Source organism: Eptatretus burgeri, chromosome 12 (assembly GCF_056783735.1).
Source record: "Eptatretus burgeri isolate ZD-2024b chromosome 12, Ebu_testis_v1, whole genome shotgun sequence".
NCBI classification, from domain to species: Eukaryota; Metazoa; Chordata; class Myxini; order Myxiniformes; family Myxinidae; genus Eptatretus; species Eptatretus burgeri.
The window spans coordinates 71,482,533-71,508,063 of NC_140972.1; the positions used below are offsets into that span (position 1 = coordinate 71,482,533).

The 25,531-nt window shown below is 45.1% G+C and overlaps 1 protein-coding gene across 14 annotated transcripts in view; it reads right to left on the reverse strand.

Moving 5' to 3' along the window:
- The window catches only part of LOC147015894 (rhotekin-like), a 195,535-nt gene that overhangs the window by 108,876 nt on the left and 61,128 nt on the right, over positions 1–25,531 (reverse strand). For 9 of the 14 annotated variants that reach the window (XM_085848460.1, XM_085848459.1, XM_085848472.1 and 6 more), the window contains exons 2-4: positions 24,051–24,646; positions 22,206–22,268; positions 20,120–20,295 (exon numbers count right to left, since the gene is read on the reverse strand). In XM_085848460.1, coding sequence (XP_085704586.1) covers positions 20,120–20,295; positions 22,206–22,268; positions 24,051–24,149 — 338 coding nt within the window. In that variant the 5' untranslated portion in view covers positions 24,150–24,646. Of the gene's footprint in view, positions 1–20,119; positions 20,296–22,205; positions 22,269–24,050; positions 24,647–25,531 lie in introns of those variants that run through there. The other 5 variants (XM_085848466.1, XM_085848463.1, XM_085848468.1 and 2 more) reach the window with 2 other exon arrangements.

Genomic DNA, 25,531 nt, shown 5'->3' on the forward strand with positions numbered 1-25,531 from the left:
TACCTCCCGTATCTATTACCACCCCCAGATCCTTCTACTGTGTGAGACACTCCAAAATTACCCCTTGCATCCTGTAATCCCTATTTTCATTGTTCTTTCCCATCCCCAACACCTTACACTTGATCAGGTTAAATTCCATTTGCCAGTCTTTTGCCCAATCTATACAAGTATCAATACTTTCCTGTATCTGATCAACACCCCCTCTGCTATCCACTTGACCTCCAAGCTTGGTGTCATCCGCAAATTTAGAAAGCTTACTCTTTACCCCATTATCCAAATCGTTGATGTAAATAATGAATAATAATGGTCCGAGTACTGTTCCCTGAGGTACCCCACTATTCACATATTCCCAGCAAGACATCCTCCCACTCACAGCCATTCTTTGCTTCCTATCACTGAGCCAGTTTGCAATCCAATTACCTACCTGACCAGCCACTCCACAAGTCCTCACTTTGGCTAACAACCTCCGATGTGGTACCTTATCAAATGCCTTCTTAAAGTTGAGGAATACTATGTCCACTACCTTTCCCTCATCCATCCAATCAAACACTGCTTCATAGAACTCTAAAAGATTTGTAAAACAGGAACTATCTTTGGTAAACCCATGCTGACTACCTTTACTTAGTTTGTATTTGCTTAAAGGTTCCTTATCTGGTCCTTAATTAATGTATCCAACACCTTCCCCACAACTGAAGTCAAACTAACAGGTCTATGGTTTCCCAATTATTCTCTGGATCCTTTTTTAAATAATGGTGTTACAATTGCTACTCTCCAATCCTCCAGTACCTGTCCTGACTCCAGTGAACTATTGAAAATATCCGTTAACATCTCGCTTACCTGCTCAGCTACCTCTCTCAATAATCTCGGGTGCATATCATCTGGACCCGGAGCCTTATCTACTCTTAGATTACCTAGCTGTTCCTTTACTTCCTCCACTCCAACCTGGATATTCTGTAAAAGCCCTTCCTCACCTCATCGATAGATACTCTCAGCTATTGGCAATTCGCCTGACTGTTCTTGTGTAAAAGTTGATGAAAAATACCTGTTTAATAAGCCTGCCATCTCACTTTCATCACAAACCACTCTCCCGGTGCTATTCCTCAATGGGCCCACAATGGTCCTCGCCTGTTCTTTTCCCCTGATATACTTTAAGAAAGCCTTGCTGTTATGTTTAATATTCTGAGCCATGTCCTTCTCATACTCTCTTTTGGCTTGCAGAGTTATTTTCTTAACTTGCCTCTGTTTACTCCGATAGTGATATAAATCTAACTACAGTCCTCTTGTTTTAAACCTAATAAATGCCTTCTGCTTCTCCTTCATAGCCTTCCTTATCTCACTGCTCAGCCACCCTGGTCTCTTTCTGCTTCTAGTTTGACACCTTTTACACTTCTACATCTAGTTTTACACCTCATTGGAATGTACTTACTCTGCACTCCACACATTTGGTCCTTGAAGGTTTCCAATTTTTCTGATGCTGATTGTCCTGTTGTGAGAGTCTCACAATCTACATCACCCAACTCTCTCCTCATACCCTCAAAGTTTGCCTTCCTGAAATCTAATAGCCTTCCCCTACTATCCTGAACTCTAACCCTCAACAGAATCTTTGCACACACAATGTTATGGTCACTTGCTCATAAATGCTCCCCAACCTCCACCTCCTCCACAATATTGGGATCGTTACTTAAAAGGAGGTCTAACACTGCACTCCCCCTTGCAGGCTTATCTACAAACTGGGTTAAAAAGGCAATCCTGGACTAAAACTAGGAAATCCTAATCTGTTCTGCCCTTTCCCTGTTCCTGGACCCAAGCTATCCCTGGCAAATTAAAACCCCCCATAATCAATACTCTTCCCTTACCACATGCCCAGTGCACTTTTCTTTGAAATATGAATGCATAATTAATAGATCATTAAAACCAGCATAGAACCGTGTGGCTTAAGCCACAGTCTGCAATACACAAAACTAACTACTGCAAAAAAAAAAAGCAAAAAAAAAAAGTTATTAAGATCTTGGGGTCTTGAGTTCGAGCCCCTGTCCAACCGTTGAAACAACACCAGGTGGGTTGACTCAGCCTGTCATCCCTCTGAGGCTGGCAAAATGAGTTCCAGCTTACTGGTATTATCAGTGGCACAGCCATGCCTCCAGAAAATTATGCAGTCAAGCAGCCACAGTCAGCATATGAAAGAACTGCAAACAAGTAGTGTGTGAGCTGCATCACTGTGGTCTGCAGGTCAGCTTAATTTTTTGGGGTTTTTTTTTAGCAATGCCAGTCCACCAATTGAGAATCGATCTTTGGACCCGCTTTGAGCTCACTGACCTTTGTCAGCATCTAGTGTATTCCTCTCATTAGTTGAGCTACCAAGCTGTACCATCTACTATATAAATGGCAGTCCTTCTGTCTGTCCGTCTGTTTTTTGTAACGAATAAGCTCCTAGACCAGTGAACCGATCTTGATGAAACTTTACACATATATAGAACTAACATTCAGCTCCAGGATGTGCTAAGTGGCTCTCCATAAAAATGAAAAAAATATCTATTAAAAAATATATATATATATATAAATAAAATAAATAAAATTTCCATTAGAAAAAAAAGGCTTTCGAATAGTGCGCCAGCGTATTAATCATAACAAAAGGCTTCATGGTTAAAAACGCTGGGGTTTTTTGAAATACAAAATGTTCGTATTCGTTGACTTTTTAAACATACACATTCTCCTCCTGTTATTTGAATTCTCGAACTGCACGCGCACGGCAACAGTTAACTGCTGATAGATCTGCTCATGAAAGAGCCAGGCAAGCGGAGTCAGCTGCAGAGAGAGAGAGAGAGAGAGAGAGAGAGAGAGAGAGAGAGAGAGAGAGAGAGAGAGAGAGAGAGAGAGAGAGAGAGAGAGAGAGAGAGAGAGAGAGAGTCGTCTTACTGCTGATATATCTGCTCATGAACGAGCCAGGCAAGCAGAGTCGGCTGCAGAGAGAGAGAGAGCGTCGCCGAACTGCAAATAGCGCGTCACACCGACGGGCGAGATAAGCACAAAACTAACGTTCCAGCTTTCTCGGTCCGGGTTTTGGCAGGACATCAAGGACAGTTGCCACTGCTGCTAGAAACATTTTGTGGCTCAAGACCGCCTTCAACGATGACCTCTCTGAGGATTATGGCAGCATAAAGCCTTCCTTCCATAAATCTGAGGAATAAAAGAAGCCTTCCTAATTTTCTCCATACAACTAATGCCTCAGTCTAACTAGCGTGAGGAAAATAGGGCAAATTTCCCGGTTATTACTGGGTACTTCAACTAGTATGACATAACGGTCAAATAGCACTTCCCCATTGGAATGGTGACCGTGAACCCTCGTCTCACACCAGCATTTGCTGCAAGGGTTCTGACCAATAAGGGGTGCCTGCCATGCATCCATTACACTGTTTTTGAGGATTTCTGAAGCTGGGAAATAAGATTTTAAAGTTAAGAAGGTACTTCCAGATTAATCTGCAGTTTGCAAGACAGGAACTCCAACTGTAGTCAAGGGGCTCAACAAAATTATCATTACCTGGCAAATAAACGCACCAAATTTGCCATGAAGTTTTCTTGGGTCCGACCGATTAATGTTAGTCTGAACACCCTCTTCTATTTTTCCCAAAATTCTGGTAGCACAGTAAAATCCAAGATAGCCATCAATTTTGGATAGTTTGACGATAATTTTGAAGCTGCATGTCATAATGGACTTAGTTTTTGGTCTGTACCCACATTTGGGGGAGAAGGGGGAGAGCTTATGATGGTTCAGCAAAATCTAAAAATACATAAGACCTGCAACAATATCCCAATCGACCAAGCTCATGAGCAGAACAACGTCATAAAAGGTTCAGGTGGTTGCATTGGATTGACAGATAATCATTCTGCTTTTAGATATTGGATGTTCTCAGGGACGGAGCTGTCAGGCGACTTCTCAAACAATTTGAGGGCGAATATCTTCCTGATTATCATCCTGAGAACCCCAACTTCAAACATCATGAAGAGGGTCTATTAACACGGAAAACGCTTCAGATGCAGGTTGACAACCTTTTCAACATGTTTAGAAGAATGGGAAACCACTTCTTGAATAACTTCCCGGAGCTAGTAACTCTCGACAGTCAAAACTGAATGCACGGATCAGTCATTGATTCACTACACAATATAGAAGATATTGGCAAGAAGGAATACCATCGTCAGGTTCCTAATGTAATTTCGTTATGATTTTTGGGTCAGGTCAGGTATGGGAGCATTGCCAGAACAGCGCGTCGCTGCGTCCACTTTCCGCCGGTACTCCAGGGGCCTCCGTCTGGCCATCCCCCAGGCAGATGCCAGGCCCATCCCCATCTCCTTGAGATGATGGTCAACCTGCTGCAACCACGAGGCACGTGATCGGCCCACTGGCCTCCTCCACTCATGAGACTCCCGCGCTGAGAGAATCTGGTGAGCAGGATCAGCATCAGGAAAACGAGCCACATGTCCATACAGCCGCAACTGACGCTCACGGACTATGCAGGTAACAAATCTCATCCGAGTCTCTCTCAGCAACCGCTCGTTGGACACAAAATCCGACCAGCGATAGCCAAGGATTCTCCGAAGAGACCTGGTACCAAAGAAATTAAGTCTCCGTCTCAGATCCTTGGTCAGAGTCCAAGTCTCGCATCCATAGAGCAAGACTGGAAGTACCAAGGACCTGAAGACTCAGACTTTCGTCCTCCCGCACAGGTACCGGCAGCACCACACCCCATGATCCAGTGAATCCATGACTCCCCAGGCCCGACCCAGATGTCGATTGACCTCTGACTCGCAGCCAGCAGAGACATGAATATCACTGCCAAGGTAAGTGAATCTCTCCACGACCTCAACATCCTCACCACAAACAGACGCAGACAGGACAGCAGCATCCAAGATGTCACCGAAAGCCTGGATCTTAGTTTTGACCCAAGAAACCCGTAATCCCAGCGGCTCCGACTCCTCATTCAGCACCTCGAGGGCCGCCAAAAGGATGTCTAAAGTCTCCGCAAAGATGACTGCATCATCTGCAAAATCAAGGTCCGAGATCGTGACATTCCCAAACGATGCACCGCAACTTGATCTCTCAGACATCCTCCCTAAAATCCAGTCCATACAAGTGCTGAAAAGTGTGGGGGCCAGTACACATCCCTGACGAACTCCAGTAACAACTGGAAATAAGTCAGAGATGGTACCACCACAACTCACAGCACTCTCAGTACCAAAGTAGAGTTCAGACATCAGATCGATCAGTTTTGGTGGCACCCCACGAAGACCAAGAATCCTCCAGAGGACATCCCGATTCACTGAATCGAACGCTTTAGAGAGATCAACATAGGCTGCAAGCAGCCCCTGCCGAAACTCTCGACTGCGTTCGGTGAGGACACGAAGGGCAAGGATACGGTCAATCGTTGACCTCTTTGGTGTAAAGCCTGACTGCTCTGGACGTTGGTGCTCAAGCAGATGGTGGCGAACTCTATCAAGAATTGTCCGAGCAAAGACCTTGCCCGGCACTGAGAGCAGCGTCACTCCTCGGTAGTTGTTGCAGTCTTGGCGATCACCCTTCCCTTTCCAGAGAAGGACAACAAGGCCCCTCTTCCAGTCAGGTGGGATGATGCCTGTGTTCCAGGCAGAGTACAAACCTGCATGCAACGACACGAGTGCAGCATTTTCACCAGCCTTGAGAAGTTCGGCATGGATGCCACAGATCCCTGGAGCTTTGCCCCGTTTCAACTGGTTCACCGCAGCCCGTGTTTCCACAAGTGAAGGTGGATCACAGTTGATTCGAGGGTCAGCAACAGGGATTGTTACACCCTTGACGTCCAACTCGACAGCTGGGGGATCAGCCTGGTACAACCGCTCAAAGTAACCGGCCCAGCGGGCCTTCACTTCAGACTCCTCTGTCAAGAGCCTACCACTCTCTGCTCGAACTGCAGTGCTCCGAGGGATGGGCTTGGATGAACGTAATGCGCGAATTCCCCTGTAGGCGGGACGAGAATCACCTGTCCACAGGTGATGCTCTACCCCCTCACAGATTCCTCGCACAGAGGCCTCCTTGTCCACCCTCAGTGCACGTACAGTTTTACGCCTCAGCTCCCTGAACAGCTCAGCTCTGCCATTCAGCCTGGCACTTCAACTCTCATCAATAGTATCCAGTGTCCTTTGAGAGACAAAATTCTTCTTTGCCCTGCGGTGAGCTCCAAGACATCCACCGGCAACATCAAGGACGGTGGTCTTGAAGGCGCTCCACAACTCTTCAGGACCCCCCAAAGCACGCAGACCCCCCAAGTGTCCACTCAGCCTGTTCGCAAACTCCTCAGCTACTCTCTCATCCCTGAGCTTGCCAACATCCAGCCTAGGCTGGGATGGTACCATTCTCCAGGATTTAAGGTGCAGCTTTAGAGTTGCAACAACAAGCCTGTGGTCAGTATTGAGGAACTGAGCACTCCGCTAGACCCTACAGTTCTGGATCATCCTCCAACGGCCGTCAATGAGGACATGGTCAATCTCCTTTGCCACACCACCAGCATTGGAATACCAAGTCCAGCGATGAGCTTGTGGGCGCTGAAACTATTAACCAGCCACCCTAAGTCCATGACTTCTTGCAAAGTCAAGGAACTTAGTGCTATTCTGGTTCATAGTTCCTGACCCATGGGGACCAACACACACCTCATAACCATCCCTATCAGTTCCAGTCGATGCATTGAAATCCCCCAAGACTAGAAGTGTATCTCGTCTGGGGCACTGATCAACCACAGACTCGAGTGTGGCGAAGAATGCATCCTTCATGGTGAGATCACTCGCCTCAGTCGGAGCATAAACAGAGAGCAGGGAAATGACACCTAAGGAGTGACGAATCCATAATCTCATAATATGCTCGTTGACCGGTGTTACCTCCATTATCATTGGGGTCAGCTTATTGGACACAGCTAGAGCAACTCCTTGGGTATGGTAACCATCAGAGCGACCAGACCAATAGTAGGTGTAACCACCCACTATTATCTCGCCGCAATCCGGTCTCCGAACCTCAGAGAGAGCTGCAATCCCGATGTCCAAACGCTTGAGCTCAGATGATAACAGAGACAGGTGATCATCCTCTCTTAGGGATAGGACCTTCCAGGCACCCACCCGAAGGGACCGCCTCAGGTTAACCCAAGGAGACCGCCGTCTGGTGGACGACGCCTCAGCACCACTCCGACACACTCTCCCGCAATCTGACCCAGGGATGTTACCCCGTGGTTTCCCTCCTATCAAAGATTGGGGGTCCCGAAGGCTTTGCCCCAATCCCATCATCCGGTGAGCTGCCCTGCGAAGGGAAGCTGCTCAGGAGGTACTCCCACGGAGTGGGTTTTCAGATTTTTTTTGCGTTTTTGCGTTTTGCGGAATGAAGGGTTTTACGGTGGCCGGAGTGCAAATCCTGCCACCAACCTCCTAATAAGAAGTAACCCAACTGCAGGAGGACGTCCGCAGACACAGTTGGGCACTAGATATGGATGGCCGTTGGCTCACAAGGAGCTCCTCCGCCCTTTGACAGGTTTTGTTTTTAATCCTGCTGGGTGTCCATATCCAAACACCCTCCTCACCAGAAAACCTGGTTGGGGAGACGGTTTAGTCGCTAACAACCCGACCATGGAACAGGTTAGTACAGGTTTACATGGTACCTGTACCAGGTCACAGATCGAACCTGACCTGACTGATTTTTGGGAGATTATGAAACCTATATATTTTTGAAAACCTTATAGCCTAACAAATCAGAAAATGTTTGATTCCATTTTCTCAGATGTCATTATGGTGGCCATCTTGGATTTTAAAAACGAGCGACCCTCAAACACGAGTTTCTCAATATCTCGCCTCCAAGATGACCTCGAAACAAGATTACAGTGGCAAAATCTACATTTTTGGGGGCAAGGAATCCAATGGTGATAATTACAAATGTCAATGACACATGTATGGGTGTCTATCTTGCATTTTAATATGCATAGCTGAAAAGAACAGAAAAAGAAAAAAAAAATTCGGAATTTGACACCCAAAGTTTACACACAAGAAAACACAAGCAAACTGTCATGTCTGTATACACATCTCCATCGTCCTCACTATCATCATATCACTGTCACCAGCAAATGTAATATCCCAAGAGTCTTCATCATTCTGGCAGTCAGTGCTACACTGACATAGCTCTGTGCTGGGTAGCTCCACTGAATTGCATGAACATCTGTGTGAAGAACAGTCTGCTTTGCATTGACATCTAACCATCTCAATAATGGCCTCTGGTGCTGGGAGGGACTCAGTCATCATTGGTTTCAGCTGGCCATCCTCGTCCTTGTAGTAGCCATTCTGTAGTGGGTCAAGGAACTCCTGCTGGGCGATATCTGCCTGACCTCACACTCTGGCCTGAATATGGGCTCATAGGACATGCTGCTTGAGAGCACCAAGTGTGGGTGGAAGCTTGTCACTTTCTGCCATGTGCTTGCAGAAAAGATACCATCTCAGTTCAGGGATGTTGTCGATTTGGATCCCTTTAGGTAAGTATACAGTGCATACAAACTCAGCCAAAGTAGATAGCAGATCCTCTGTCACTTCACTGGGTTGAGAGAGCATTTGCAGAGCCTTGACAACATGATCATCTGCTTTTAGGTAGATGTTCAGCCAGGTAGCTTTGCCTATTCTAGAAAATCGCCCAGTGTTGTCTGCTCCTGTAAATGCATGAAATGCCGGCAAAGCCTTTGCTCGATCTGCACCCAGAGCTTTCCATATTGGTTTCACTTCCAAAATCCAAGATGCCATTGAAACACAAGTATTTTTCAGCAGGATTTCATAATTTTCTACAACCAGCACCAGTACATCTGTGTCTGGGGAGAAGAACATGAGCTGTGCATCGGATGGGTTGCGACGTGAAGCCAGAACTGCATGGTGGATCAACAAGGTGTCTGCTTCTTCATGGTTGTTGCCTTCAAAGTCCAATTATTGATTGTTGCTCTCGGTGTGTCCTGCAGTAGAAGCAATGACAAGCTTGGGGGATTCTTTGCTGTATTCAACTGTCTTTGATGCCAGATACTCCGTCAGATCAGCCTGAGTACAAGAGTACAAGACGGCTGGCTTTCTTCTGTTCGTCTGCAGGACAGACTTCACACTAGGCAGTTCAGTAAGGATCTTCTCCTTCAGCCACCATCTGGTGAATGCCGGGAAATGGTTTCCATACCGTCTGGTCCAAGCATTCTCGTGTATGCGGTTTCAATGTCATCAATTGAGAGGTAGGCTTGGTTTTGAGTTTGCACATCAACAAGGTTGATCAGCTCAATCAGACATGCATTTTGTAGCAGATGGACTTTTGATGAACTCTTTGTGTCACCATGATCTCTCGTGGCATGGAATACATGTTTTGTCCAACAAGATTTGTGATATCTAACATCTACTGCATGGGCATCTGTTGGTGAGATACATGTGTTCAGTCTCGTTTTGAATGCTGGATTTTGGGACTTATCTACAGCTGATTCGAGAGTTTCTCCAGCGTTTTGTGTGCAGACTTTGAACAACTGTTCATCAGTGTCTTCTTGACAGAAGAAACACAGGTCCTTGTCCAGCGGGACCGTACATGACCGTGTGAATGGGGAAGACTGACCAGATGGGCTTGGTTCATCCATATCAGTGCTTCCTCTGTTCTGTCCACGTCTTTTGGCAGGGTATGACCCAGTGGATAATGCATGTTCATAGTGGTCTTGGGCTCGCTGAATGTGGTCCTTGTTAGTCGCGACCAGGTAACAGCTGCGATGCCAAAATGCATGCTCTTCACATAGGGTTTATTTTTTGATGTCCGTGAGCCACTTTTGCATTTCAACATAGTTTCCATCTTTCAAGCTGGCTCTCTCCTTTACTGTATCTAGTATTTTCTGGTTGGAATCTAGTCCAGGATGTTACACCAAATGTCCTTTACTTTGGTCATCAGACTGACAGAGTATGCACAGCTTCCAGTTTATTATTTCCTGACCCTGTCTCTCTGCTCCATGCTGACGAAGCTGAGACATCTTCTCATGTTGCTCTAATACAGGGGTGAAAAAAGAAAGGTAAACACCACCCACGAACATACAACACCCAATACTACACATACAATATGTAAGGTGTAATGTACATACAAAAAATAGTCAGAGGGGATTTGCAGTTGACACACCTGGAAACACAGCTAGCATGTGCTAACTAGCATTAGCTTGGACATGCTGTATACACACCAGCCACGTAGAAACAACAACATACCTGGATTCGTCTGAATTATTTTGATGTTCCTCTAATACCTGCAGATACTGATGTAATAACTGCAATTACAATCACCACAGATAAACCTACAAATGCCAGCACTAGATTATGTACCTGCACACTGTTGTTCAGATACCCACTTGGATCAGATTATTATGTCACCGAGGAGCCGGGACAAGGAGATAAGCAAAAACTTCAGTTATGCGCATTAAAAATCCAAGATGGTGACCTAAACCTGTGCCATTGATCATCTGTACTGACTTCTAATTATCACCATTGGATTTCTTTCCCCAAAAAATGTAGATTAAGCTACTGGAATCATGATCCTCGGTAATCTAGAAGTCAAGATATTGAAAAAATAGTATTGGAAGGTCACAATTTTAAAAATCCAAGATGGCCGCCATATTGGCTTCTGGGAAAATGGAATCATGCATTTTCTGATTCATTATTCTCTGAAGTTTTCAAAAATGTATAGTTTTCCTAATCTACAAAAAAATAGAACGAACTCATATTTCTGGACATAGTGAACTACCAGGATGATGTAAAAAAAAAAATGTGCTCCAGGATCGCACATGTTCTATACATGAACCCATCAAAAAAAATTATCTATAACTGTTCAAGAATCTCAAATTAAAGGTAACTTCTTAGCAAGGGAAGAATTGAAGATAGCTTATCAAAGGAAACTCAACAAAGGCTGGAGGAGCTCCTTGTAAGCCAACGGCCATCCATATTGAGTGCCCAACTGTGTCTGCGGACATCCTCCTGCAGTTGGGTTACTTTTTATTAAGAGGTTGGTGGCAGGATTTGCACGTCGGCCACCGTAAAACCCGTCATTCCGCAAAACATTCCAAAAGCATGAAAAAAAATCTGAAAACCCATTCTGTGGGAGTACCTCCTGTGCATTTTCCTTTCGCAGGGCAGCTCACCAGATGACAGGATTGGGGCAAAGCCTTCGGGAACCCCAATCTTTGATGAGAGGAGGGAAAAACACGGGGTAATATTCCCGGGTCAGATTGCGGGAGAGTGAGTCGGGGTGGTGCTGAGGTGACGTCCACCAGATGGCGGTCTCCTTGGGTTAACGTTAACCTGAGACGGTCCCTTCGGATAGGTGCCTGGAATGTCCTTTCCCTAAGAGAGGATGATTACCTGTCTCTCTTATCATCTGAGCTCAAGCATTTCGACATCGTATTGCAGCACTCTCAAAGGTTCGGAGACCAGATTGTGGCGAGATCATGGCGGGTGGTTACACCGACTATCGGTCTGGTCGCTCTGATGGTTACCATTCCCAAGGAGTTGCTGAAGTTGTGTCCAATAAGCTAACCCCAATGATAATTGACGTAACACCGGCCAACGAGCGTATTATGAGACTAAGGATTCGTCACTCCTTGGGTGTCATTTCCCTGGTCTCTGTATATGCTCTGATTGAGGTGAGTGATCTCACCATGAAGGACACATTCTATGCAACACTCGAGTCTGTGGTTGATCAGTGCTCCTGGGCGAGATACTCTTCTAGTCTTGGGGGATTTCAATGCATCTACTGGAACTGATAGAGATGGTTGCGAGACATGTGTTGGTCCCCATGGGTCTGGAACTGGAGCCAGAATAGCACCAAGTTCCTTGGCTTTGCAAGAAGTCATGGACTTAGGGTGGCCGGTTCATTGCTTCAGCGCCCACAAGCTCATCAATGGACTTGCTATTCCAACGCTGATGGTGTGGCAAAGGATATTGACAATGCCCTCGTTGATGGTCGCTGGAGGATGATCCAGAACTGCAGGGTCTATCGGAGTGCTAGTTCCTCAATACTGACCACCGGCTTGTTGTAGCAACTCTTACGTTGCAGCTTCAATCCAGGAGAATGGTGCCATCCTAGCCTCGGCTGAATGTTGACAATCTCAAGAATGAGAGGGTAGCTGAGGAGTTTCCAAACAGGCTGAGTGGAAATTTGAGGGGCCTGGGTGCTTTGCGGGATCATCAAGAGTTGTGGAGTGCCTTCAAGACCACAATCCTTGATGTTGCCAGTCGATGTCTTGGAACTCATCGGAAGGTGAAGAAGAATTTTGTCTCTCAAGGGACACTGGATACCATTGCCCAGATTCACAGGGCCAGGCTGAATGGCAGAGCAGAGCTGTTCAGGGAGGTGAGGTGTAAAACTTTTCGTGCGCTCAGGATGGACAAGGAGGCCTATGTGTGAGGAATCTGTGAGGGGGGGTAGAGCATCACCTGTGGTCAAGTGATTTCGTCCTGCTTACATGGGAATTCATGCATTGCGTTCATCCAAACCGTATCCCTTGGTGTACTGCATTTAGAGCAGAGGGTGGTGGGCTCTTGACAGAGGAGTCCGAAGTGAAGGCCTGCTGGGCTGGTTACTTTGAGCGGTTGTACCAGGCTGATCCACCAGCTGTTGAGTTGGTCGTTCGTGGTGTTACAATAACTGTTGTTGACCCTCTAATCAACTATGGTCCACCATAATTTGTGGAATCACAGGCTGCGGTGAACCGGTTGAAATGGGGTAAAGCTCCAGGGATCTGTGGCATCCATGCTGAACTTCTCAAGGCTGGTGGAAATGCTGCACTCGTGTTGTTGCATGCAGTTCTGTGCTCTACCTGGAACACAGGCATCATCCCAACTGACTGGAAGAGGGGCCTTGTTGTCCCTCTCTGGAAAGGGAAGGGTGATTGCCAAGACTGCAACAACTACCGAGGGGTGACGCTGCTCTCAGTGCCAGGCAAGGTCTTTGCTCGGATAATTATTGATAGGGTTCGCCACCATTTTCGTGAGCACCAGCATCCAGAGCAGTCAGGCTTTACACCAAAGATGTCAACGATTGATTGTATCCTTACCCTTCGGGTCCTCACTGAATGCAAATAAGAGTTTCGGCAGGGGCTGCTTGCAGCCTATGTTGATCTCTACAAAACGTTTGATTCAGTGAATTGGGATGCCCTCTGGAGGATTCTTGGTCTTCGTGGGGTGCCACCAAAACTGATTGATCTGATGTGTGAATTACACTCTGGTACTGAGAGTGCTGTGAGATGTGTTGGTACCATCTCTGACTTTTTTCAATTGTTACTGCAGTTCGTCAGGGGTATGTACTGGCCCCACACTTTTTCACACTTATCTGGACTGAATTCTTGGGAGGATGTCAGAGAGATCAAGCTGTGGTGCATCATTTGGGAATGTCAAGATCTCTGATCTTGATTTCACAGATGATGCAGTCATCCTTGCGGAGCCTCTAGATATCCTTTTGTGGGCCTCGCGGTGCTGAATGAGGAGTCGGAGCCGATGGGATTACAGGTTTCCTGGATCAAAACTAAGATCCAGGCTTTCAATGACATACATCTTGGATGCTGCTATCCTGTCTGTACCTGTTTATGGTGAGGATGTTGAGGTCACAGAGAGATTCACTTACCTTGGCAGTGATATTCATGTCTCTGCTGGCTGTGGGTCAGAGGTCAAGAGACATCTTGGTCAGGCCTGGGGAGTCATGGATTCACCGGATCATGGGGTTTGGCGCTGCCGGTACTTGTGAGGGAGGACAAAAGTCTGAGTCTTCAGGTCCTTGGTGCTTCCAGTCTTGCTCTATGGATGTGAGACTTGGACTCTGACCAAGGATCTGAGACAGATACTTAAATCTTCTGGTACCAGGTCTCTTTGGAGAATCCTTGGCGATTGCTGGTGAGACTGTGTCCAATGAGTGGTTGTTGAGAGAGACTCAAATGAGATTTGTTGCCTGCACAGTCAGTGAGCATAAGCTGCGGCTTTATATGGACATGTGGCTAGTTTTCCTGATGCTGATCCTGCTCACCAGATTCTCTCAGCGAGGAAGTCTCATGAGTGGAGGAGGCCATGGGCCGACCACGTGCCTCCTGGTTGCAGCAGGTTGATCAGCATCTCAAGGAGATGGGGATGGGCCAGGCATCTGCTTGGGGGATGGCCAGACGGAAGCCCCTGGAGTTCCAGTGGAAAGTGGACCTAGCAACGTGCTGCTCTGGCGCATGCTCCCATACCTGACCTGACCTGAAGGGAAGAAGATCAAAGAGCTCCTCGATAATGTTGAAGTCTTTGGCCAGCATGTTTATTCAGCAGTCAGTCACTGCATGCTGTACACTGCAGAACCTGAATGGAGTTCGAGAGGAATTTTTTTTCCATGAGATGCAATCATATCCACCCTCACTTTCAATCTTTGGAAAGCTTAATTTACCAACAACAAAGTCTCAATTACTGTCGTGTGTCGAGCAGAATGGGCAACTGTGACATATGACTGCAAAATCATGGATGGGGCTGTCATTGTTCATTACCTTCCCACTGCAGGTGTCAGCACTTTCAAAGAGTATGCAGATAGGGTACTTATTCCTTTCCTGGAGTGGTAGCTGCAATCTCCTGCATGGTTGAATGTTGTGTGGGTTACGTATGGATCAGACAGTCTGAAAGAATCTACCCACGGAAAAGTGGGAATTTACATGCTGGAAGGTGTCTTCCCAAACAAAACTGCCAGGCAACTCAATGAACTTCCTCTATGTTGAAGACAAGAAGAAGGAACTCTTTGTCTATCTCACATCAAAAGTCGCAGATTTTATCTTCCTGCATCCAAAGCTGTTTACATCTGTGGTATCCATGGGTTCAAACATCCAAATGTCAAACTTCAATCACGAGGAAGCTGACGCAAGGATTGTTGGCCACATGTTGCATGCTCTGGAGCAGGAAAGAAAGGTAATCCAAGTGCGAACTGTGGACACATATGTTGTAACTATGTTTGTTGGTACATTTTGTGAATTTTATGAGACTCAGCCTTTGGCAGATATCTGGGTAGCCTTTGGAATGAGCAAATATAACAGATTTTGCAGCATAAATGCCATCTGTCCAAGCTTGGGAGAGAAAAAGTCATGTGCTCTGGCAGTGTTTCACACATTCAGTGGGTGTGTTGTCACATCTGCCTTCAAGGGAAAGGGAAAACTGTCAGCACGGCAGGCATGGAAGGTGTACGAAGAAGTAACAGACATGTTTGTTTACCTGGCCTCCAATCTCTTTGAGCATTTGTATCTGGATTCCAAACACTTGAAGCAGCTTGAAATACTGAGTTGCTCAGAGTTTCTCGGAAGGAAAAGTTGCTCATAAAAGTTGCTAGAGTAGAGTTTCTCGGAAGGAAAACAAGACAGTGATCTAAGATGACAGATGATTAAAAGAGGTAGAATTTGAAGCTTACATTACCACAAGGCAGATTGCCTAACTTTGTGAAGGCTCACACACCTGCATCTGCATATTTCTCCCAAAACTGAAAAAGCAGCATGTGCTTCAATTAAATAAAGGTGTCTTTTTGTGGCATTTTGGACAATGCTGCACTTGTGACTTTGATGTCTTGCCAAAAGCAGGGCACATTGTTGTATTGCTCGGTTTTTTTAAATGAGGAATTGCTTTAAAGGACAACATTGGAAATATGTGCAGTGGTTAACCCAGAGCCCTAGGTAACCCGACTGAAGCACTCTGGGACATTACGTTTGGGAACACTTTTTGAGGACTATCAGTAGACGATGTAAATCTCCGCTGAACTCAAACTTGAGCTAAAAGAGGAATAGTGGATTATTACATCTGATCTCCATCAACATCTGATATGTCACTATTTAGCTTCTTCTGTGCTTTTGTTATTGTTTTGTAGTTGATGTGTTTTATGGCTTATAATGGAACTAAAATATAAAACGCACGCACGCACGCACACACACGTAATGATTTGAGCTTTGAGTAGACGTTCTTACCATTGTTTCTGCGGGCGTCCTCCTGCAGTGGGCTACCTTTCCTGGAAGGTTGGTGGAAGGATTTGCACTCCGGCCACCATAAAAACATTTCACTCAGCAAAAACACTCCAAGTGGTGTGTGGAAGGGTGGTGCTGAGGTGTCGTCCACTAGTCGACAGTCTCCTCGGGTTAACCTGAGGGTTAACATCCAACTCGGGTTAACCGGGTTCAGGTGGGTGCCTGGAATGTCCTATCCCTAAGATATGGGGATGGGCCAGGCATCTGCCTGGGGTATGGCCAGATGGAAGCCCTTGGTGTACCGGCGGAAAATGAACACAGGGACGCGCTGTGAAAAGCGCATGCTCCGTTTGAATGTATGTAAAGAGTTAATGACAGCGAAACCCCACTTGAAATCAAATAAATGCTTGTTGATTAATAACCTTCCGAATTTCCTTCCTGTCTTAATACTTTTGGTAATCTAGTCTATGTGCGGTAGAGAACATGGGAAACGATATCAAAGAGGGCAGACAATCACAAATCATCCAGACCCAGACCCGACTTCTCGAAGCAGCCAGTATCCAGCTCAGTGAAACTGACAAAGAAAAATTGATATCCATAATTCAACAGTGCTGGAGGAAAGGGGAAACCAACACGGATCATTTTTGAGATGGAGAAAGTACAGATACTTGGAAATCCCAAGAAGATTCAATCAGAGTATATAATGCGGAAGAAAATGTCTTGAAACTGGAATCAACTTGAGGATGGAGGGGCAAGGTTAGCGATGATAGAAAACAATATTTGGCGGGCATAACCAAGTGAAGGTTGAACTGTTGACACCCAGAAGCTTTTTTCCCCATCAGAAATCAGATGCTTATTTAGAAATGTTTTAACATTTTATCTTTTTAAAATAACATTTGGACTGATTGTGCTGGCAGGATGGCCTACAGGAATGCACACCCGCCTCTCAGCTGTCTCGCCTGGGCTCAATTCAGGCAGGGTGATTCATCAATGTGTGTGCCGTCCCTCGGATGGATGTTAAATGGGTGTCCCGTCTGTCGGCATTCGTTGGTGGATGCTAAAGATCCCACGGTGTCCTTCGCAAAGAGTCGGCGATGTATTGCTGGCACCATGAACAAATTACAAATTCCTGCATTAACTACTCGAACGTCAGGCCTGGCCAGCCGATTCGTGAAGACTTTGGCTAAGCTTCCCCTGGCTGACCCCACGATGTGGGATAATAGTGTCCATTAAGGAACCAGAATAATTTTGACTGATTGTCTTCTCTGCACATGATTAAAACCAGACAATCAGAGAGATCAGTGTATTTGTGCATGAACTACAAGGACATGAGTAGAAAAGGGACATGCAGATGATAAATGGGCTTTGAACTTGGGTTTCCCACCATCATGAGCCAAGGGTTCAGACAGGAACACTAACAGGTCAATCCTACATAATCGGAAAATACAACACCAATAACAATAAGAAGAGTAATAATAATCCAAGCAGCAACGTGGTTTAATATGATTATTATTTCGTAAACTGACTGCGGCTGCTGGTTGTATCATTGCTGGGAGTGTGGCTGTGCCACTGATGCAGTGCCTGCTGTTACCAGTACGCTGGTACTCATTTTGCTGACCTTGGTGTTATTTAACGGCACAAAAGGGGCTCAACTCAAGATCTTTTAAGATCTGAAGCCAGCCACCTTAACCGTTAAGCCAACACGAGGCTTAGCAATGTGGTAAACACCAGAATAAGGTCAATAAGACAATGTGGCCAACAAGAAGATTCCTACCAAAAACAATGTGGAGTAAGACCTCATGTGGTCATTTTGTTTGACCTGCTGGTTTGAGAGATCTCGCTATGCAGAAAGGCCAATTTCTTCCAGTGAGCTTAAACTTCATCAGATTAGTCAACTTTTCTTTTTACTTTCCAAGCCAGAAAACACACAAATTAAGAGGTAAACTGAAAGAACAGCATCATCATCATCATGGATGGTGAACTCCAGACAGAGCGTAGACGCTGCCAAACCATTTTCTTGGGTCGGGTTACAATCCTGGATGGGTCACCATTCCAACAAAGGATACTTGACTGAGAGTGGAGAAATTTTGGAATTTGTTCAGTGTCTGTGATAGCTCACCTATTCTTTGTGAAGGGCACCGTGGGATCTTTAACATCTCCCAAATAATGCTGGTAGATGGGACGCCCAGTTTAACGTCCATCTGAGGGATGGCACACATATTGATGTATCGCCGTTCATGCGAAATACCAGGAGGACAGTTTATAGCTTGGTCAGGATTCGAACCCAGGCTAGGAAGCTCAGAGGTGAATGTGCATACAGCAAGGTCGAGGTGATGCTGCCAACCATGCTAAAAGAACACCAACAAAAACTGACATTAAACTGTGAAGGCTTCTTTGCTCCTCAAATCATTAGTCAGATTTTTACCAAATAAAAATTATTATTCAAAAAAATATGAAATATATTGCTGGGTGGTTGGGGTGGGGGGGAGGGGGGGTTGAGACGGGAATCTTTTATATATTATACAATTTGCCCTTCTGGCTGAAGATGATGCAAAGTTATTGCTGTTTGAAGTCATAGCAAATCACCAAGGGAGGTGACAAGGTAAATTAATAAAATATTAAATGACCTCCATCGACAGAAGAAGATCAATTAGCACATTATTACATTTCTGCATACAATCGTTAATGACCCCATTCAGCGTCGTATTTGATCAAAATAGGATGGAGTCAAATTATGCAGTCCCTTGGCATGCAATTACATGCAAATAAAATAATAATTTGACAAATGAATAAATAATTGCTATTTGAACGTTTAATTGACATTCTCCCATCCATAAAATTCCATTCGAGTGGTCAGGTCCTCTGAAACAAAAAAGTATTAAAAAGCCGCAAGGGCAAAAAGTGAGTTAATGCACTTATTAAATCAAATAAAGCTGATATATATATATATATATATATATATATATATATATATATATATATATATATATATATATATATATATATATATATATATATATATATATATATATACACCCACATCTCTCACCTGTGAATGGTGGGAATAGCCAATCAGCTCTCACCTAATCGACTACGCCCAGGTGGGGCGTTCGCCCAAAACCTCTTCTTTGACCAGCCAACATTCAAAGGAGAAAGAAGTGAGCTGACGAGATGGCCACCAGACCCTTGGAGTTTTGGCAGACTGTAATTTTTTCAGATGAGTCCCAATTTACTCAATTTTCTGACAGTGGGTGTGTATGGGCCTGGAGACTTCCCAGTCAAGAGTTCTCTTTGAACCGATAACAGCCAACTGTCAAACACGGTGGTTTTTCAGTGAACACTGGTCGGTCAGAGCTTGTGGAGTGTGTTGGCAACATCAACTCTACAATACACATTTCTATCCTTGAGGATGGACTTCTCCCCATATTCTCCACTGGTCAGATGGTCAAAAACAACACTCTGTTCAAGGAAGATGGAGCTCCATGCCACACTGAAAAAAGACCAAACAATGGCAGGACAGAAATGGGATCAAGCGGCTTCCATGGCCAAGTCAGTTTCCTGACATGAATCCCATTGAACACCTCGGGACCAGATTGGATCGAGCTATGCGGAAAAAAATTCCAGGAAACCAACATCACGGGCAGAAATCCTAACCCGTTTGTGTGAAGCCTGGGCAGAAATCCCACAAGAGAAAATTTCAGAACTCGTTAGTTCTATGCCTGAAAGAGTAAAAGCATTGAAATCTGCAAATGGCAAGTCTACAAAATACTCGTGTACGTATCAAAATGGATCAAATGTTCTTCAAATGTTCAATAAATATATTCTTTTAAAATCATGGTGTCGATTTACTTCTGTTGTGTGTGTGCGTGTGTGTGTGTGTGTGTGTGTGTGTGTGTGTGTGTGTGTGTGTGTGTGTGCGTGTGTGTGTGTGTGTGTGTGTGTGTGTGTGTGTGTGTGTATATATGTGTGTGTCCACACACACACACACATATATGTATACATACATACATCACACACACACATGAATCTCCAAAATTACATTCACTCTTGCATCTAAAGCATTATTACACTCACAGTCCTTCATAAAATGTGTGTTTTCTGCTTCACCTGCTACTTACCTGCGTGCAGCATGTCGTTGGAGTTCCGCCATGGCAGAACGAGCACCAACCTGTGCGACCAACAGGCTACGGGCAGCGTCCAGTGCCTGTCGGGGCTGCGTACAAGCAGCCAAGAGCCGCCGCGCAGCCTCGCACACACGCAATTCCCGCTCCATACGGTCATGCAATGCACGTTCCTGCCACGACACACACCGTGTACCTAAGCAAGTTCACGTCCACCTGTCAAATCAACTTAAGTCTAACACGGCAATCTCCGTGCAGGCAGGGCTTGCCGCTGGAAGCATCACGATTGCATTTAAACAAGCACAAGAAAACATTGCAAAACACCCTTTATTCTTGCAATGTGCTCATGCTCACCGAAAATAATATTCATCCAAAACGACTGCCAATTATATGCACACTTATAATGAGCAGTGGAAAGGGAAAGCCGGATGAACGACTTGGCGAGACAATCAAAAATTTGGAGGTAGTGTTACACAAGGCATGCAGTTTGTTAAGGAGAGAAAGATGAAACCCTGGAGGGTGTTTCATGGCCTGTTTTGCACATATAAATGGATCCATTTGCTTAGACCACATGGCACATACAAAAGGGACCGGGCCTTGTTATCCGTACAGCATCGAAGGTGCCATTTTGAACAAGGAGTATTAAATTTTGAGCGAAAATATCTCAGGAGCGCATCCATATTGTGAGGACAAATGGCACCCATACTTCTGAGAATGACAGGTCTTGCAGTGCACAATGCAAAATTCAACACAAGGCTTTGTCTGCCAACTTGTGCTAGCATCCTATGGATGTTTGCCTATATGTATATGCAAACGTTTTTCCTTGGAAATCTCATTGTCTGCACAGATGTACGAGGACAGTCATCAATGCTCAGATCACAATCGTTTCAGCATCCACTGGGATCGAGCTTATCAACCGGATGCAGGATACATCATGGCCTATCTCACGTCGGACAGGCCCCAGAGAACAACAACGGTTTATCGGGCTCTGGGCGAGCCCACGGTCAGACAACACAGCAAACGAATGAGAAATTCCTCCCCCCCACCCAAAAAAAAATTTCCCATTTCGTTTCTGCCTTCTGTATGAACGACACTGCTTTGGCAGAACAACAACACAATCTAATTTCGGATACCATGATTTTAGGATCATCAATAATAATGGAAAGCACTTAAACCAGACTCAGTGATGTAATTGTTAGAGCATCCACTCTGAGTCTGGGAGCTCGGTTGTTCGAACCCCGCCCGACTCATTCCAAAGACGTTGGCAATGGTACGTGCTGCTTCCTTGCTTGAAGCTCAGCATTTAGAAGGATGGAGCATGGACAAACAGCCATTGCACAGGATTGATGGGCCTAATGACATCCTGCGTTGAAGATCATTGAAAGGGAACTCACATTATTCCATCAAGCACGATAAATACGAAATTACATGGTGACCCTTTCTGGATAAGCTCGAGGCAAAGTTTCACATTTTGGAGGCTATAGGATTTTTGGAAATTAACCCCGAGAGAAAAATAAGACAGAGTTGCGATAATTCTGCATATTAATATTTAAGGGGTAGTACACAAAATAGGTGATGCTTTGGGGGTTGTTTCCTGGGGCGTCACAGAGTGTCGGCCAGGCGGTAGAGCGGTCAGTGGGGAAAGGAAGGTGTCACATGACACCATCTTTCATCTTCATGGCCACAGCCATCTTGGATTTCCCTTCACCAGAACAGAACATGTCGATTTAGAATGACCTTACTTTCAGTTGAATTCATCCAAAAATGTCAGAGGTACTGTTTAAGTAATTAATTTGGAGCAATGAAAAGGCATTTCCAAAAAAGGAGAAAACAGGAAGTTCTACTCGGAGTTTGTAAATTTTGGAGGGAGCTGAAGAGCAACACCATCTCAACGAGTGAGCTGTCGGATGCCACCGGTAAAAAGAACACTTGCAGAATCGAAGTGGATTGAAATTTTAAAAAGCTGGCATTGCTCTCATTCACAGAGTCATTAATTTTTTGAGAGTGGGGGTCAGGTATAGCGTCACTGAGTATCACGGGGAGAGTGAGGGTGTCAAAAAAACTGCTAAAAATAGTCACATACTCTGTGCACAGCTCCTAATCTCCTCGAGGATGATAGATGCCAGTGCGGAAGAAACCTCGTAAGCTGGGGAAAAAAAAATGAGAGCAAAGCAATTTTTGTCTCCCAAGGAACCTCATTTTCTTTCTTTCACTCTTAGAACTTCTTATCAGTCTCAACACCTCCAAATACCAGGCCGTCACCAAAGGCCTTAATCTCTCACGGCTCAAAGATTCTCAGAAAATTTGAGCGTGGCCCATCAGGACACAAGGTTAGTCATTCACTGAAAGGTTGCAATCAGTATCATCTTACCAATCTGAGTCGGTGGGATGATACCAAATGTAACTGTTCATGAAAGTGGAAGCAATGCTTGCAGCCCAGGGGAGGGGAGGGAGCAATTTCCGAGGCGAAGATCTTCTCCATGGAACAACTGTTTCAGCAGGGTGTAAGATCAAACAGTTACAAAAGTAAGGGTTCAGCTGTTCTACGATAAGAAAGGCATTCCTGGAAGGCCAAGGTTAGAGGACGAAGATTGCAAAAGGAAACAACTTGTCTCATTTTCAAGCTGATACTCTTACTGAACTGCCTCTTGTGAGCAGGTAGCTTTACCTGAGCACCACAGCACAAGCAACAATCAATCAGAAGTGCAAGTGCTCATAAACATTCACATGTTATACCTACGTCGTCGGTTGATCTCATCATGAAGATGCAAGACCCAATGGCCTTTTACACAGGCTCGTTCATCACCTACACTTATTATCCTTTGAAAAATCTGGTGCATTTTGACTTGCTGAGTTTACACTCCTCTAATTACTGTCACATTTGCAGGACTCACATTGCATGTTGAAGATCCCACCCTACCTGAAAAAAGGCAAAGCATTTTGTAGAAGCTTTTTTTGTTGATAATAAGCCGGCATACAGGCCATTGCATGCTACTTTCCCTTTATTCTTCCCATCTTTTCCCCACCCATCCCCGACCCTCCCACGTGCTATTTCACCCACTCCCCCGAAACACCACATTCCACACAGGTTAAAGAGCACTGTTTGGGACAGAACACAGGCTAGATGTGCTAAATAGCCTTTCCCTGTAATTCATTAACTGTGTAAGTTGTTCATCTGTGATGGTCAACTTCCAAACATCTGTCCCCTGATCTCCAGCACTATTCCTCCTTTGATGTCGGCACAATCAAGTCATGGTGAGTCATACGAAAAGGTTTCCTGATCTGGAAACTGCAGTCATTCAAATTCACCCTCCCTCCCCCCACCGTGCACGCGCACGCACACACACACACACACACACAGACACACACACACACACACACACACACACACACACACACACACACACACACACACACACACACACACACACACACACCAAGCTGTCATGCTCTCTTTACAAAGAGGCTTATGATCATCATGTAAATAGCATTACAAAAAAAAAAAACATCCATCTTTAGCAAATGCTTCTTGGAAGTGGACACCAATAGGAATGTTTGCATGTAGTTGCATTGTTATCAAGGCATGGCTGAGTTTGCTGAGGCAGTGCCCCTGCACCATTGGAGCAGAAATTTGGAACTTTATCTGGGTGCTGGTGATCACTCCCCTACTCTTCGTGAAAGACAGCATGGTATATTTAATGTACACCAGCAATCAATGCTACTAGACAGACAACCCAGCTTAACGTCCATCTGAGGGACGGCACACTTTGTGATGCAACGCCATGCGTGTGAAGCATAAATCCGACAGTTTATATTCAGGACGGGAATCAAACCCAGACCAGAGGGCTCAAAGAGGAAGTATGCTATGTCCACACCGTCCTGTTGGAAAGTACCAACAGCGATACATCTAACCAGTGGACTGCCTTACCTGCAACCTGTTGGCCAGCTGTCGAATGTAAAGAAGATTCATGTCATCCACGACCCGAAGAGTGTCTTCACGAAGTGGTGGCACCCTGTCCAAGGGCATGGCATCAACATTCGTCACAATTTTCAAACAGGGTTTGCTGGCCCAATAAAATTATTCTGGAGTCGGCCAGGTCAAAAGCAATTTTTTTTCCCAGGTTTGGTACGTAGTCACAGCAAACCATTAATATTCTGCCTTTAACTCTGTAAGAACCTCGCTCGACAACAGCAAGGATAAATGAAGCAAGGGTGATGCTGCAAGCTTCAAAAGAGGTGGTTTTTTTTTTCTTCTTTGTTTTTTTTCTTTTTCCAAAGGGCAAGCAAGCTCACAAGTAAATCCGCATTCTCTTCAGCTGGATGGTTTTGATTTTTTCCTCCCCATCAGGCTGCTCCGTCTCTTAGCATCACTGGCTAAGACCCAAGCACACCAGGCAGGTGGCCAAAATGTCAAAGCAGCCGACAGGAGCAGGGATGCTCTTTACAAATCCCAGTACGCTCACAGGATCCAGGAATGCCTCATAAATTCTGTCCGTTAATCCGGCAAGAAGACTCGTGGCATACCTGTGAAGAGCATTCAAAGAAAGAAAAAAATTACTCAATTCGATTTCACAGTCATCATACACAGTTTCAGGATGAAGATCGTTAATTATCTGAGTTTACTCAAACCTCCACAAAGCTTCACTGAGCAAGAGTGTAAGAATTTCAAACACAGCACTTTTCGCTTTTATCTAAACCTCCAAACAAAACAGTCAATCTTACCTGTCCCAAGTGGTAAATCAATGAGATGCCATTTCAGTGCACCAAAGGTAAGGATCTCAAATTTTGATGACTCATAGAGCATTCTCCAGTTGCATCCTGTTTCTCATGACAACTTAGCTGCTCAGGTGTGAAATATCGAAATGGCAGAGAAAAAGTGCTGGAAAATATTTGTGTTTGACGAATCCGGATGGTTCGCACAACCAATCGGGATTCACGTTCAACATCGGGAATGGAGATCGCTTTACGTATCAGCGTTACAACTTCCCAAAGTTTTCCTTGGATGCTTCTGAAGAACGGTTTCAACGAACAATCGCATGCCAACGCATGACTGCGATTGTCTATAAATGACATCTGCATTAAAGTGTGGATAATTAAAGTAGTTAGCTGGTATAATACCACATTGACTCGCATTTAGTGTTGAGAGAAGGTGAAGCAACATCATTTGATGGTGCAAATTGTTATTTTGATTTGTTGAGGGAATTAGTGCCGTTAATTACCCAAGGCATCTGGCAACTCATCCAATTTTGTATAGGGTTTTGGGATATGATAGTTTTTTTTTTTTTGTATACCAAGTCGAAGCTCGTGTAAGGGCTAAGATAGCTCTACCCAAAATATTTCAGAGGCATGTCAAGATATTTCAGTCCGGGGAAAGGTATGAGTACCATTCCTACAGAGAACGGTCCTCAA